The sequence below is a fragment of the Lagopus leucura genome, unplaced genomic scaffold (assembly GCF_019238085.1).
Source record: "Lagopus leucura isolate 7727_CA_CO unplaced genomic scaffold, USGS_WTPT01 Super-Scaffold_73, whole genome shotgun sequence".
Taxonomy (NCBI): Eukaryota; Metazoa; Chordata; class Aves; order Galliformes; family Phasianidae; genus Lagopus; species Lagopus leucura.
Window position 1 is genome coordinate 49,838,474 of NW_024962252.1, and position 16,297 is coordinate 49,854,770.

General features: G+C 37.0%; 1 protein-coding gene across 7 annotated transcripts in view; it reads right to left on the bottom strand.

Moving 5' to 3' along the window:
• Positions 1-16,297, bottom strand: part of REPS1 (RALBP1 associated Eps domain containing 1) — a 62,428-nt gene that overhangs the window by 36,717 nt on the left and 9,414 nt on the right. For all 7 annotated transcript variants that reach the window (XM_042886917.1, XM_042886902.1, XM_042886924.1 and 4 more), the window contains exons 2-3: positions 7,779-7,902; positions 4,474-4,670 (exon numbers count right to left, since the gene is read on the bottom strand). In XM_042886917.1, the coding sequence (XP_042742851.1) occupies positions 4,474-4,670; positions 7,779-7,902 (321 nt within the window). The remainder of the gene's footprint in view (positions 1-4,473; positions 4,671-7,778; positions 7,903-16,297) is intronic.

Sequence of the window (16,297 nt, forward strand, 5' to 3'; positions counted from 1 at the left end):
AGTTTCTCAAAGAATAGAAATTAACAGTGAAATGAATAATGAGAAGCAACCAATTGAAAGTAGAAGACTGGATGCATAGCTCAACTGTCAGACCACTATTATGACAGTATGACAGATGTGCTCTCTCCACAGCTGCTAAGACATATGAGGTGAGAAACTCATCAGACGTAGGAAGTAATTTATGAAATAATACTAATACTGGTGAGATCTCATTCGAAACTAGAACTGTAAGTCTGGTCAGGTAATTTCAATAAGAATAAATTCAAACTGGATCAAGGGCAAAGAAGGATTACAAGGATTACCATGAGCGATTTTGTTAAGCAAAATGAATCTAAGGGAGAATACAATGGTTTTCTAGTAAATACTGGTGGTGTTCTGCAGGAAAAACTAAAGACAAAGTTGTTAAAATAACAGGTAATACCTGACCTGAGGAGAGTTAAGCGGGAATTCTAAATTCCCACTAATATTTCACCATATTCCCATTAAGATGTAGGAACAGTTTTCCCCAACACTGACAATGCAGATAAAATGTCTGTTTTAAGAGAGAATCCTGATTGTTTTTTTTTTTAAATAATTATCTATTACAATTGCACATGACAACAGAGGAATGATGATTTTCCAGACAAGGAATTGCTCAACATTTGACCTGAACTTCAATATATTTCAGTGTGGTGCCATAAGAGAGAATTCCAACAATTGGAATACTAATACATAAATCCAAGTTGCAAAATAACAACTCAGACTCAGTGACAAAAGAGGTTTTTTTAAGCTTTATGCTCCTAAGCAATTTATTTAATATCATCTATTTTTATCTGGAATTACCTGTTAAATCTACTAAACAAAATCTAAGAGAAATGCTTTATTGGCAAACCTTAGAAAATCATCCCACAACTTCCCATGTAGTTACAAATGTCGAAGTGATCCAATATCCACGTGTACCAATTTTGAGCTGCACTGATATAGCAATAGTTCAACACAATCTGGCTTTTTAAGTGTAATGTTTAATGCACATGTAAGAAAGATACGTACCTTCAGCTTTACATTTTATTTTAATCTGGACACAGCAATGTTTCACCTTACAGCATTTGCTACGTACATAGTTTTTAGCTGGTAGAGCCATTACCAATTCAATCTAGTTCCTGTCCCTATCCTGAAAAAGGCTGCGAACCAAGTAAAAGTATCCTAAAGTGGTAGCTGGCTCACTATCTGGATCACATTCAAAGACACTAAAAAATTATCTGCTTTGATTTTAACAACAAAATGCAAAGCATGCAAAGGTAGCATGACTGACACGGAGAGCTTTTAGTCATAGGTAAATTAGTTTTAGAAGAGGGAAGAAGCAGCAACATTTTGATTAGGGATTATTTTGTATGAGATGGCTTTCAGAACATTTATTACTCCTTTAAAAATGTTTGAAAAGGCATCAAAAGGTCCTAAACTTACTAGGAGGTTTTCAAAAAAATAAAAATGCACAAGAACTCGGCAGAAGCCAGTTTCTCAAGGTTGGCCTAATTTAAAAGTTTAGTAGTACAGCTGCCACTACCCACGTACAAAACTATGTATACAGTCCACGACTAACACAACCACGTGAACAAAACTGCTCATGCAGATGTCACAGTGACAGCAGTTTTGATCTGCTTATTGTCTATTTGGCAACAAGAAATGACACCAGTAGAAAAACCTGTTTCCTCCCATTGTTTTATGTCCAGTAAGGCGTGCAGTCAACACACCATGTAGATAGCAAAGGTTTCTTTCATCAGTTGTCTTTACTCTTAGAATCAGTTCAATACATTCCATGACAGCTGAGTGTGACTTCCGTCATCTATTATGCATACCACCAATATTAGAGAAGATAGAAACTTCTGACTAGTGCTCCATTTACATAACACCATCATAAACTAAAAAACTCACCACAGAAATAGCAACAGAAAAAAAACAATGTTCCTGCATTTGCCCTGTACTTACTGTAAAAGAAACCTCATTTCTAGCTCCTGTCTGGAAACAGAACTTGATTTCAATTTCCTGATACCTTGCTGTATCTGAGTAAAGCTCCAAACAATGCATTGATAATAATAACACTGTCAAACTAATGTATCAATAAAGAAAAAGTTTTCTATATTTCAGCACACAACACCCTAAGTGAAATTCTTTTACATAAGCTACCTGTAATTATGAAATATTAATCTGTGTGACATTTCACAACATAGAAAATGGCACATGAATGTAACCATCCTTTAAAGATCAGGGCCAAGACAGTACACGATTTCACTTAAATATTTTAGTCAAGAGTACTTCATGAAATCAAAGCACTTCGAAGTGATGGGTATATTGCCAAAGCCAGTATATAGTTTAAGAAAAAAATCAAAATTTCAGAGTCATTACTAGACTATCTAACAACGAAGTGACAAGTTCTATAAGTGAAGGATATAATCTCAAGACACTCTAATTCCTCCAGAAAGAAAAGTGACCTCTAGGAAAATGATGTGCTATAATTTGTTTCTCAACCTTCAGTAGCTTTGATCTTGAAAAAGATGGCATGTAACATTGTCTGGACCTCCTTCTACATAGAACAAATCTAAGCATTATCTCCAGGTAAAGACAACTTGATCAGCAATTTCTAGGAAAAAAAAAATGTCCTCTAGTTATTTATTATTCAATTTGGGGTAAAAAAACAAAAACAAAAAAAACACACCAACAAACAAACACTCAAACAATTACTATTTACATGGTTAAGTGAGAAACCTGGGGGGGTATCAATCCCATTCTCAGTCTAAGGGGATTCAAATCCTCTGCATCACTCTAACATAATGTCCCAAAAATAAATGTTAGACCAAGATGAGGCAGCTTGAACAGATTTGTTATACAGTCAGAAATGTAAGAACCAACAACAGAAGATGTAGTTTTATAACTGGGTACAAAATCTGACAGTACTTCCCTGATGTTCTGAACCATGAATACAACTTAAAACTGTTGGATTCAATGATGTATTGAGCTACATTTAGTTCAAGAGACTATTTTCTGGTATAGATCTCTCAAAGCACTTGTACACAGGGCTTCTTTATTTTGGTAATACCATGCACAGAGCTACCAGGGTGCTTAAAAAAGCCAAGTCAGCAAACTGAAATTTGGATCCTTATATGCCTTTGTGAATATGTGGCTTCTTCTGTCAGAACTTGAGATCCCAAACACTAGACTTTGTTGCTTTGAAGTCACACCAGGACAGATTCCTGTATTAAATTTCAGTCATTCACTAGAATTCAAAAATGGATACAAGCATGCAAGTATCAAATCAACCTAAAATCCCATCGTCAGATAAACGGATCATAGACCTCTCTAGGACTGTATTTCAAACACGCCTCCCTAAAGCCAAACAAAAACAAGCTATCTTCAGATCTACTGTAAGAGCTCATTTCATTACTGTCTCCACTTCCAGTCTGGAACTGACCAGGAAGGTCAGGGAGTGACCACCACTGATTACGGATGGCCTCTGCCAATTTATGTTTTGGTTTTCAATTGGGTTAGCCTGGACTACTCCAAAGAGATTAATAAATGTTTATAAGTGAATTCTTTGACTCCTAATGAATGTAAGAAACATTTCAAAGTTCCTTGATTCTCAACAAAATCAGCCCAGGAAAGAGCATACCATAGTGGAAAAAAAAAAAACAGGGCATTCAACAGCTACACACAGATACAAACTCCCAGCAAAACACGGTATTCAAATATAGTGTTCTTGCTTTGGTAAAAAGGACTGTCACAAAAAAATTTCTCCATGGAAAGCGAACATAAAGACTAAATAACAAAGAATTGTGAGGAAGCACAAAGCCGCAAGCCTGTACAGTTTTCTTTTATTCAGATATCCTGAAGATGAAGTAGCTGAACATGAGAGAACTAGTGAGCAAAAGGAAAACAGTTTTCTCATCATTATAATACAATGGAAAACTACACAAAAACTTCTGTGCATCTGCTATTTCCGGCTCTCACCTTCTCTAATTAACAATCAAAATCCTGAACAATAGCACGTAAGGCAGAGAAAAGTCATTGTGAGGTTTTTCTAAATGAAGTATTTCAGGTTTAAAGGTATGACAGTGTATTGAAAGACTAGACATCCAGTCTTCCATGGCACTCAGTAACACTGTTGTGAAGACCAGGAAGCTGATGCGAACTCTGATAAATTAGGCAATAGTATTGTAATGATTACAAAATGATAGTTATCATATCCTACATATTTCTTCTTTTTTTTCCTGTCTCAATTACCACCAATATTTCAAACATATAAGAACGCATTCAAAAAAATCTCCTACAAGCAAATATTACAGATGTGTATGCACTATTTATACACACACAGTATGTTTTCAATTATTTTTTTTATAGAAACTACACGAAAAGTAACAGAGTTAAGAAACACTATCAGACTGATACCTATGCAGCACATTAGTGGTTAAGAGTTCCATTAAATCTCTAAAGTTTATTTACCTGTTGATCACTTGATGTACGTTGCTGAACTGCATCATGGTTCACAGAGCCTTTTTTGACTTGTATCCTGCCAGGTGGAGGAGGAATCACACCTGAATAAGAAGCTGAATTATCAGCATCTGAAGAATACAAGGCCGTGTGTCTTGATTCTTGTTCATTTTTTGACACAACAAATCTGGGAAGAGGGAGATCCTTCACTGTTTAAAAAAAGAAAAAGAGAGCAGGCCATTTACTGTATACAAGTATGAATTTTAAAAATAAAACATGCACTTTTTTTTGTAGTTGAAATTTCACGTGTGCCTCGATTACTTAGACATCAAGACTGTTGTTACCACCAACCCCTTCTAGTCAGAAAACAGCAAGCGCCTTTTCTGCATCATACTTCATGTTTCTGCTACCCAAGTTCTGATACAGGACTTCACATAGCTCTATAAACGTAACACTTATCACTATAAGTCTGCACAAAATGCAGTAGCAATCATCCAATCTAGCTGCTGTCACAGTTGCACTTATAGTAGACAATACAATTTAGCCTTATTAAAAAGATGGCAAATATTGCTCGAACATGTGTGTGCAAACCTTTCTATGTGAGAAGCTGAACTAGTTGTTTTAATGGAATACAACTGGGAATATTCCACTATCAATTTATTTTTTTAAAAAGAACACCTAATCTTCTACAAAAATTTCCTACCAAAAGAAAAAAAAAAAAACAAAGCAGAAAGTCCTTAGCTTTATGGTTTACAACTATAGAAGTGTTCTCTCTCTCACTCCAAGACCTGTACCATTTTTCTGAATCCCAACCAGATTTCTCAATAGCCCACTGTGAACCAAAATAAACTGAATTTGCCACACAGATTACTCATCTTTGCTGTGTTGGAAAAGCAATTTAGAGTACGGGTCAAGTTCAATTCCTCCCATGGATTGCTGTATGAAGATGACATAGAACACTAGAACTTCTGATACAAGGGAATTCTATTTTGAGTCTACTGGTTGCTTCAACATAAGGTTTTGGCATGAGGTATCTAGCACTATCTCACAAAATAACATCCAAAGCTCACCAGGAACAGAAAACACAGCATTGTCATCTTTAAAAACAAGATTAGATAATACAAATTCGTTCTTACTGTACTACTAAACTTTTACATGGCATCTGAAAAAAAATGCCATTTTTTACTTCTCTTCTGATTTTTCCCCATAACAGCAGAAAATCACATTTTAACATAACATTTGTTATAATTCTGAAATCCTTGAATTATAAATGCTACAGTAGTTATTAATGGAAATATGATATTAAATTAGAAAAATTTATAGAAGTTCTCTGCATTTCTCAGGCCCACATCTTTATTAACATTTTCTTCCACCAAAACCAGCATTTTATACTTAGAAAACAAACATTACTTCTGAACAGACACTGCTCATTAACATCTCAATTTTTAGCTTACTGGAAGGAAAATTTGCTGGGACAGCAAAAATAACAAACAAACCAAACAGCCAGATTTAGAAGCTTGTAATATAATAATTAAAGCCAGTATTTTTAGTAAACTACATCTGTGTAATCATAAAAGCACTTGGTTAATTGAAAATCAACTGGATAATAATTACATTAAATGGACTTAGAACCCCAAATTTGTCTGTAGTCTGCACTCAGTAATTCACATAAAACCAGCCTCCTGCCTGCTGAAGAGGAACGCGGGAAACCAAAGAGCAAAAGGAAAAGGAAGGGAAGAGAAAACATAGAATAGTGAAAAAGACAACCACTGCATAAGAAATATGCATAGTTTACAGAAATAAAAAGTCATCTTGAAGTAAAATCTTTAAATATTTCACTTGGAAGAGAAAAAGAGCATAAAGGATGGCTCTAACAATTCCTCTTCAAGCCTTCCTGCAGATGGACTGTGGATAGAGCCCTGCTGACCAGGCTACTGAGCCATAATTCTCAAAGGAAGATAACCCAAGCTCAGAATCATTATGAATCTTTCAGCCTGCTATATTTTAGCTATTTAGTAGCTGCAGCAAAATTTCTCGAACTACTCTAGGGGCAGGGACTTCATAGAGAAGACTAGAATCACTGCAACCAAGGCAACAGACAACCAAAGCTAAAAACAGCTAGGGTAAAAATAAATGTTCTGTCGATTATACTTGTTGTATTTAGTAGGTTTGGAACGAGCTACAGAAAATTACTCCTAGAAGTCTAGAAAACATGACAAGTATTTCTAGCTCTGCAATAAATCAAAGAAATGTATTCCATCACAAATTCCAATTTTCATTTTTTGGAATTAGTTCTGTACTTCATTTTGATGCCTTCCTTCAAGTTTCCTCTGATACAACCCAAGCTTTTTTTTTTTTTTTTTTTTTTTTTTTTTTGTGTGTTAATAAACTCAGTTAAGCTACCTTACATTAAAATAAATTGAGCACACAAAAGCATGGAAATAAGTTACATACGGAGATCGTAGTATTTGCCTTCTTTCATGGGCATTTGATGAGAAATCCCACCATTGTTTATCAAGTTAGTTTTATCAGATATTAGGAATTGAAGGTCCTTTTTCCAACTCACTGATTCCAGGGAATTCTGCTACAATTTGCCAAAGTTTTAGAACTTTGGAACATTCAGCTCAAGATCTAGTGAAACAGCTTATAAGTATGGTGATTTATGAGCAGAAAGGAACTTCAATGCTAGCAAAGTGTTGAATAAAACCATGCACTTTCCCAAAAAGCTACAGAAACATAGAAGTAGCATAAACTGTTTGTAGAAGCCTATAACAAACATAACTCTAAAGCATGCGATGATTCTTTACTTCTTCATAGGACTGAAGTATTTGAGAAAGCTATTAGATTGTTTTTACTGTATTCTCCTTACTTACTTGGCTTAATCTATATTCTTGGAAAAGTTTGCATTTGTTACTATCAAGGTTCTAAAAACTCAGCAAGTACAAAAGCATGCAAATGTTACTTTCCCCTTCTCCTTCAAATTTTCATTGCTCCAATTAATACTTTATTCAGTGGGTACAGAGTACAAGTTATCACCCGATTGTCTGCAGAATCAACTTGTACTCACAACACAATAGTCAGTAGAATTTGTCCGCTTGGCCTATGATAACAGTACTTACCTCAGTGAACAGGAGGTAAGGTACCTCATCTTACATTTACTGCTTAAGAACAGATTGCTTCAGTCTTTCCACAACTGGTATTTTTAGATTATCAATGTGTACAGAAAGACAAACCACATTAATTTACAAGATTGCTCTCCCAGAATCCGTAAGCAAAGTACAACTCAAAACCAACCCACTCCCTCTTCTTTGCTTTACCTGTATTTAAGCTTTCCACTCTTAGAGGGAGACCTGACTGGGCCACAGCAACGAGTTTCAAAGCAATATAAAATTGACTTCTTCCAAAATAGCCAAGTCTTGTTGCACCACAGAGCTCCATAATCTGCAATGAAACACAATTAATTCTGTGAGGAAACTTAAAAATACAAATTGCTTTAAAGAGGCAATTTCATATATTCAGAAGCAGTAGATCTTGCATTAAATGACTGTAACAACTTAATATGAAACCCCTATATAGTAGATGGCAAGACTTAAAGCATATGATATTCTTCACAGCCAGCAAAAGTTCCAAGTCTAAAACTGAAGTTTCCTTCAAATTTTCTTTTTTTCCTTTTCTTTCACCTCTTTTTAGAGGTTCTACACATTTGATGGAAAAGAGAACATGCTAGCTGCCAAGGGTCTTCAGAAAAAAGAAAATTCCCAAAAAAAAACCCACACAACTAGAAAGCCCATAAGAATCCTACTTCATCACTAACTATTAGCAGCTATACTGTCTTTGTTTCTTAAGCAACTGCTACAGAAAAAGAAAATCTACTTTTAAGAACATTCAACATTTTTAGAATTATGCTGATTGCTAGATATAATTCAGAAACTAAATAAGGATTTTCAAGTAATCACCATACAAAATTGAAAAGCACATTACTGATCATATCGGAGAAATGGTCCTGCCCCTTGTTTTTGCCTGAAAATTTCCATAACTATTAGAATTTATAAAAAGTGAACGAATGTTCATAATTTCAAATGCTATCTTCTATCCTATTCTGATATGTTTGAAATAGCTCAATTTCTAACTTTTAAGGTTAACCTATAAAGCATTCATTCAGAACACAAAGGAGTATTTACCACCATTCACAGTATTTTCCATTCAGAGAGACCTAGAGAGGCCCCAGTTGTGGGTCCAGGAGAACCTCATGAGATTAAAAAACAAACAAACAAACAAAAAAAAAAAGAACAAGGGCACCCAGGCCACAACATCCCCCACTATCCCAGTAAGCTGGTAGACAAGAAGGTAGAGCACAGCCCCACTGAAAGTGACTTAGAGGTACTGGTGGATGGCAGGTTGGATGTGAGCCAGCAATGCGCCGTCACAGTCCAGAAATTCAACCATATTCTAGGCTGCATCAAGAGGCATGGCCAGCAGGTTAAGGAAGGTAATCCTGTCTCTCTGCTCCGTGCTGGAGAGACTTCACCAGAGGTACTGCATCCAGATGTGGAATTCTCAGAACAAGAGAGAGAAAGACCTATTGAAGCGCATGCAGACGAGGGCCACAAAATGATTCTGGTGTGGAACATCTCTACAAGGACAAGCTGAGAGCTGGAGCCATTTAGCTTGGAGAAAAGAAGGCTCTAGGGAGACCCGATGCCCGTGGTGATACTCAGAGTCAGGCTAGACAGGGCTCTGAGAAGCCTCATCTAGCTGAAGATATCCCTCCTCATTGTAGGAAAGTTGGTCTCATGGGCCTTTAAAGGTCCCTTCCAAAATGCACGTACACCAGGACAGACAGAGAAAGCAGAACTTCAGGTTCTTCAAATAATGACACCATATGTTCTATTTAATTTCAGAAATACAGCACAAAAGTGAAATTATCCCATTCCTTTCTTTCCTTTGTGCTATGTAATGCAGAGGCAATCCTATACCTTTTGTTATGAAATTATACAGATGTTGGTCCCTCCCAATGGCAGCCACGTATTCAAACATGCTGACTGCACTCCCCCAACCTCAGGGGCCTGCAAATTTGATATGGGTACATTCCTGCTTCTGAAAGTCGCTGGCAAGATGACACATCCCAAATCCGACTAAATTCAATAATCCCGACTCTTTAACACATAAAGCAGTCTCATCTAGACTGTAATGATTCGAACAAGATACAATGATCCTGTTGGACACCATCATGAAAGGCTTGCTGAAGTCAAGGCAAATGACATTAGTGCTCTTCTCCCCTCACCCAGTTCTATGGTCTTTCCATCACAGCAGGCCATTTGCTTGACAAGTATCCTTGGTGAATCCACACTTGCCAATCCCAGTCACTACTTTTGCCTTCCTGTTCTGAGAAATGGCTTCCAAGTGAACTTGTTCCGTAATTTTCCCAGGGACTAAAGTGTAGCTGATCAGAATGAAGTTCCCTGAACCCTTGCTCCTCCTCAAGATGGCTGCAACCCATCTTTTTTCAGTCACCAAGGCCCTCTAATCTTTACAACAGTTCAAAGATAAAGCAGGCTTGCAATGACATTCGCTTGCTCTCACAGTATTTTTGGAATCATCTGGTCCTATGAACTTGATATGTAACCAAGCTACTCTAGGGAACCTGCTTTAGCAGAGGGGTTGGACTAGATGATCTCCAAAGGTCCCTTCCAACTCCTATACTTTGATATTTTTTGAGACATCCATCTTCTTACACTACTACAAGTTTCTTCTTTTGAAACCATTCCCAGGACCAAAAGCTTATAAGAAGTTGACTGTAATGATAATTCAGAGAAGGCACTGAGAATCTCAGCATCACCTACATCAAGTGGCACTAACTCCCCCCTCACCCTTCACATCTCAGCACAGTCACATTTTCAATTTAGCAAATCTAGTCTCTTGATGCATCTTCTCAGTTTCCTAACTACTGGAATGAACTCACTAGGCTTAAAGAAATTTGTCCAGAAAGAACTCCCTGCTCTCATGAGAAACAGTTCTGAAGGACAGATGACCTCACAGTTACTTTTTGTTGGGAAACCGCAACTGAGAAACAGTCAACATTTTCACATAGCAGAAAATGAACCACGAGGTCCATGAGGAGTTAGACTGTATGCTGCACCACTACTGAAACAGAAAAGACTTCAATCATTGTGCAATCAAGCACAGGTTTATTAACTAAAGCAGAGTTGCAAATGGCCCAACAAAAGGTTTCTTGGGTATTTCCTTACCATGCAGCAGGATTCTCGGACCTCATGAAAGTCATTGTGAAGCCTGTCGCAGAAAGGATTGGGAAGTTGACAAAGACTCAGTCCCAAAGCAGTTCCTGGAGGATCAGGAGGTCTATTGCTCTGCATAGAGCTTATAAATCCTTCTGGACAGAAGCTAGCAGCATTAATTAACATGGGTACATCTGCTTCACACATTGTCCTACAACACCTATGTTATTTGTGTTTTCCTAATGCGGCATTCTTGCAGTGTGATGTCTGGACAGAAGTCAACAGATTTTTTTAAGGTTCATTAATCAAAAGAAAATAGTTTATATTTCAATATGGTATATTAGTGTCAGTACACATTAGTCTACCAGAAATTCCCTATGGAAACAAATTACAGTGAACTGACAGGTGAGAGCTCAAAGAATAAAAACTTTGAGGAATTAACTATGGAAATTGCCCATACTTAGCAAAAGGCTGAAAAAACACTATGTTTAAATAACTGGCAGCAGAGTTTCAGTAAGAGATAGCACAAACAAAACCAGTACAATAATAAATTACTGTTTTTTCTTTTTTTTTAAAGCATATTTTGGAAGACTGATGATTACCCATGTACTTGACTATACCTAAAAAAAGCTCGTTGATCCTGGGATCTAACATTTACAGATGAATAACTGAGCAAAATCTGGAAAAGCTTTTTATGACAGGAAGCAGTGACACAGGTATTTGGAGCCTATGCAATCATTGGGTAGCATTGGTTTTTGGCAATTCAAAGTCAGTGCTGGACTAGAAACAGTTGTTTTTGGAGCGGGTCAGTATTGCCAGGTTGAAGAAAAACACTTCAGCTGAAGACTGGATTAATCATTAAGCTACAATGGCAGTAAGTATTAGAGAGGAAAGACAAGCATGAATTCAAAGGAGAGAAGTGTAGGAGAATACATTTAAATATCATGAAAACTGAAAAACACTGAGGATACAGAAAAATGGAATGCCCTCACGCTGCTGAAGAAGGAGCTGTCAAATCCTCTCAAAGAAAGTCAAAGGAGACCTTCCTTTCAAAAAGACTGTAACCCAATCAGACACCTGACTGATGGTTGAGTAAAATCATTAAATGCAAAGATCTGCTGAAGACCCCTGAGCTCACTGACAATACGCTTGAACAAACCCAAAACAGTCTACCTATAATCTCCTCAAAGGAGGATTTAAATACTCCACAGGGAGTAAGCTATACTGACAGGAAAAAAAGATAAATCAAGGGATTGCTTCTGAGAGTTGTTTTATTTTTAGGAATTTCATCTTCTGAGGACTATAGAGAATAAGGATTTTCCTAAAACACTCCAAGGAATGCAAAGTCATCTTCAAGACAAAATGCTCTATTATTGTTTTCACCTCCTTAGGTAGGAAGATCCCGACATGGCACTGTTGCAATTAAGCAAATTAGTGGTGACAACTTTCTAAAGATCCAGAAACTGTTGACACAAAAAACAGTTTGGGGTTTTTTAATTATAAAATTACACACACAGTCCTTTTCCATACTACAAAGAAATAACACCAAAATCAGTAGCATTAGGAGTTGGCACAGATCAGACATACATAGGAAATGGTAGGTTGACAAAGAACCCCTTTCCAAGCTCTTATCTTCTAGAACTTCTACAGATATAAAATAAGAGGTCCTTGGACCTGGAGATGTTTGTTAAAAAAAAGAAAAAAAAGAAAAAAAAAAAGAAAAAACCTAAAAGTTTTAAAATCCCAAGTGAAGCGGAACAAATCACATCTCTATCAAATGTGTTAAAATGTACTTTTCACAAGTCAGACAAGCTTTCTCAAAAAGTCTTCAAGATTATCACACTCCCTTGCCCCCAGGCTCTTTTGCAAGGCAAATCAAGCCCACAATCTGCAAACATTATGTATATAAAAGCACAACCATTTATAACTTCTTCAATGGTAAGGAATAAAGGAAGATACACGCCACCTACGCAGTAAAGATTTAAAAACATCTTTCAGCTGCTTGGACAGAGCTACTGAAGTACTAATCATTCCGCAAAAGAAAGTTATAAGGAGCAAGACTGAGGCAACTTTTCATGATTGGCAGTGACAACACAAACAGTGGATGGAGAGGGAGTGAACGAGCTCATTGCTGAGCTTCTGTATCACATCAACTAAACTAGGATGTTAACTCAAGTTTACTATCCACTAAAAATATACAAAGTTATTATTTATGTATGTGTATTTGTATACATAAATCACACACTGATATTAAGAAGCAGAACTAGGATCCCAATACACATTTTGGTCTCAATTTTATAAGCACATTCTTAATTTGAGGTATTCTAGTAGTCCAATTATTGAGCTTTATTTATTTATTTATTTAATTAATTAATTATATGCACAAAGAAGCCTTGCCTAGAACCACAGAATAGCTGAGCTTGGAGACAGCCTCTGGAGATCACCCAGACCAATCACCTTGGCTCAAAGCTACAGCGTTTTGCTTAGGGCATGTACAGTTGGGTTCTTAGTACATCCAAGGATATACAAGGAGACTCTACAGAGTCCACCTTTTCCCTTGTTCAGTTACCCTTGCAGAAAGTTTTTTCCTGTGTTTAAATAAAGCAAGGATCAGGAATTATATCATACGAACCATGCCCAGAGTTGCAAAACAAGTTTTCTCGTAAGTTTGAAAACTGAAGTTAAAGCAGACCATGTGAATACACTTTTGCTTCACTACTTTTTACACAATTTTCCAGTTTCACTGTGCATACTGACCATAATGTTTTAATGAAAAACAAGCAATACACTGAAACAGAAAGGGTCTATTTCAGATTAAAAAAATTGAGGAGAAGTAGAAAGAATAACCTGCATTCTGTTTTCAGGTAATTTAATGAAATGTAACTATGACTAGAGATTAACTTTCATTCACAGTTTAAGATCAAAAACATGATGTCAATAACATTACTTTTGCATCCCATTTGCAGTCATTCATTGATAAGAATCCTAAAGCTCTTTGCAGATAAATGTTAAGCAGAAAATGACATTTGGTGTCTAATGTAAGTTTACTGCAAAACAGATTCATACTGGGTACTAAAATGTGTTTCACACAAAGGTGCTCTTCTGAAGTCAGGAATCCACTCGTCTCAGCTACAATACAAATTACCCGCAACTTTACAGGGCAATGTAATTTGGTATACAGGCAGTTGAAAAAATATTTCTCAGGAACGTATAATTTCAGCAGAAAAATATTACCATCACTATATATAGAAAACCCATGAAAATCTCCATCATGTTTTTTTTCTTAATTGAATATATCTTTCCTCACAATTCTTTACCTTCACTGTTCAGTAGCCATCTGTTAGTAGATCAATTTCTGCCACTCCATTGAAGTGGATCTATTTCACTAACTGCAGACCACTGTCCTCCAGGCTGACAGTTCTGTAACTACTCTCTTACCTACCACTGGCTAGCCAAAGAAATATTGATCAGTTTTTAATCAAGAATTTCGCAGTTTTCTGCAGAAAAATCTCACTTGACAGGTACCTTCTGAGATGCGACAGTTGGTTATGGCACTGTATAATAGCAACAAGACAGAACTGACAAAGATCCTTCTTCCGATGGGTTATTTTTAACCAAGACAAGTCTCTGACCTAGTTCCCTGCAGGGCTCCACAGACCTTGGCACGTGGAGGCACTTGGGAAGAAATAAAAAATGGAGACAGGACAAACAAACTGCCGCTAAAAGAAATGGCCCAAGTGTTGCTCAGGATTTTATGTTTCACCACTACTGGCAATGTATGGCAAATATTTTAACAGTCTTAAAGCCACCCCAAGTTTATTTGCAGAATGCATTTATGAAGGATAGAGAGCGGCTATATTTAATCCAGTTAAGTGTGAAGTAGAAAACTTTCATATGCTGAACAGCAAGGTTAATATTACCTAGATTTAGTACATAGTTACCTTACTAGGTACTTCAGATATATAGTACCAACTAGTTGAATGTATTTACTACTAAAAATATGCAAACACAAGCTACATATTTGGGACACTGATGTGTTTTTAAGTCTTACTGACTATTCCAGAAAGACTGATCTGAGACAAAGCTACAAATCTGGCTTCAGAATACAAGTCTTTAAACAAATAAAGCCTATAGCACTGAAGTACTTACAAGAGGACACATACTCTTGGGAACAAACCATTAAGAGTCTCCCACTGCCCGTATATACAGAGCATATACTTACCCACCCTTGTTTTTCCCACACTGCATGTATCCACTGCTAAAATATCACTGGGAAAAAACCTAATCGATAGCTCCAAGTATAACAATCTGTACATACTCAAGAGTTAAGCTCCTCTATTACACAGGTCATTTCAGGTTCAAACACGCACACAAATCAAGCATTTCAGAATTAATCACCTCAGAAATAAATAAGTTAATTAGTTGTTCAAAAAAGATGACCCATTATTTTCAACTCTCAGATAAATGATTCTGCTCTGGTATTTTAGAATTTGTTTTACAGGGGTGTCCATTCTCTCAGTCAGCCCACAGTAAGGGTTGGCAAATTTGGAGTCAAGCTTTCATTCTGTTAATAGAAAAGCAGCAAAAGCATATGAAAAGCTGCTACGACACATGCACAAAATAAATGCTTCTTTTAATAACTGAATGCTACAATTTAAAAAATTGAATTCACAATATTTCCACCTGTTTTTTTTAAGCTAGTTATATTTTAGATCTTTTACTTCAAAAGCAGTATTTTTTCCCCACAGATATTACATATAAAATCTAATTTTCATAAATATATAATACACTATCACTGTGCAACAGCTCAGTATCACAACATTTCTCATACTCACTCTCTCCAAAAAAAAAAAAAAACAAAAAAAAAAACAGGAGGAAAAAATATGAAAAAAAGCTCACCAGTTGAGGCAAGGACAGGGAGATCACTCACCAATTACCATCAGTGGTACAAACAGACTCAGGGTAAGAAAGATTAACCTAACTTGTTGTCTATTGATAACAGACAAGGACAGTGAGAACTAAAACTTAACACCTTACTCCCCCATGCACCCTCTTATGCGTCCTCATCCCAAACAGTGCAAGGGAAAAAAGAATGGGGGCCACGGTCAGTCCATAATGCTTCATTTCTTCTTCATGGTCCTCAAAGTACATGGTGTCCCCTCCCATGGGATGATATTCCAAACAAATCCCAGCTGAGTTTCCCACAGACTGCAGCTCTCGAGCAATGCTCCAACACAGCTCCATACACAGGGCCCACCTTTCAGGAGTGTCCTTCATGGGCAGCAGCTCCCCTAGACTTCCTGCTCCACCTTAGGCTCCTCCATGGCTGCGTGTGGAGATATGCTCTACACAGTGCCTGTAGGCTGCACAGGAACAGCTTTCTTCTCCATGGGCCTCTCCTGGACTGTAGGGAACTTCTGCTCCATGCCTGGAGTACTTCCTGCCCTCCTTCCGTGCTGACATTGGAGGCTGCACGGCCACTTCCTCACATTTTCTCACTCCTCTCCCAGCTGCTGCTGCCCAGCAGTTTTTCCCCTTCCTTAAATCTGCACTCCCTGAGGCACAACCAGCACTGCTCATAGCTCAACTCAAAAAACACC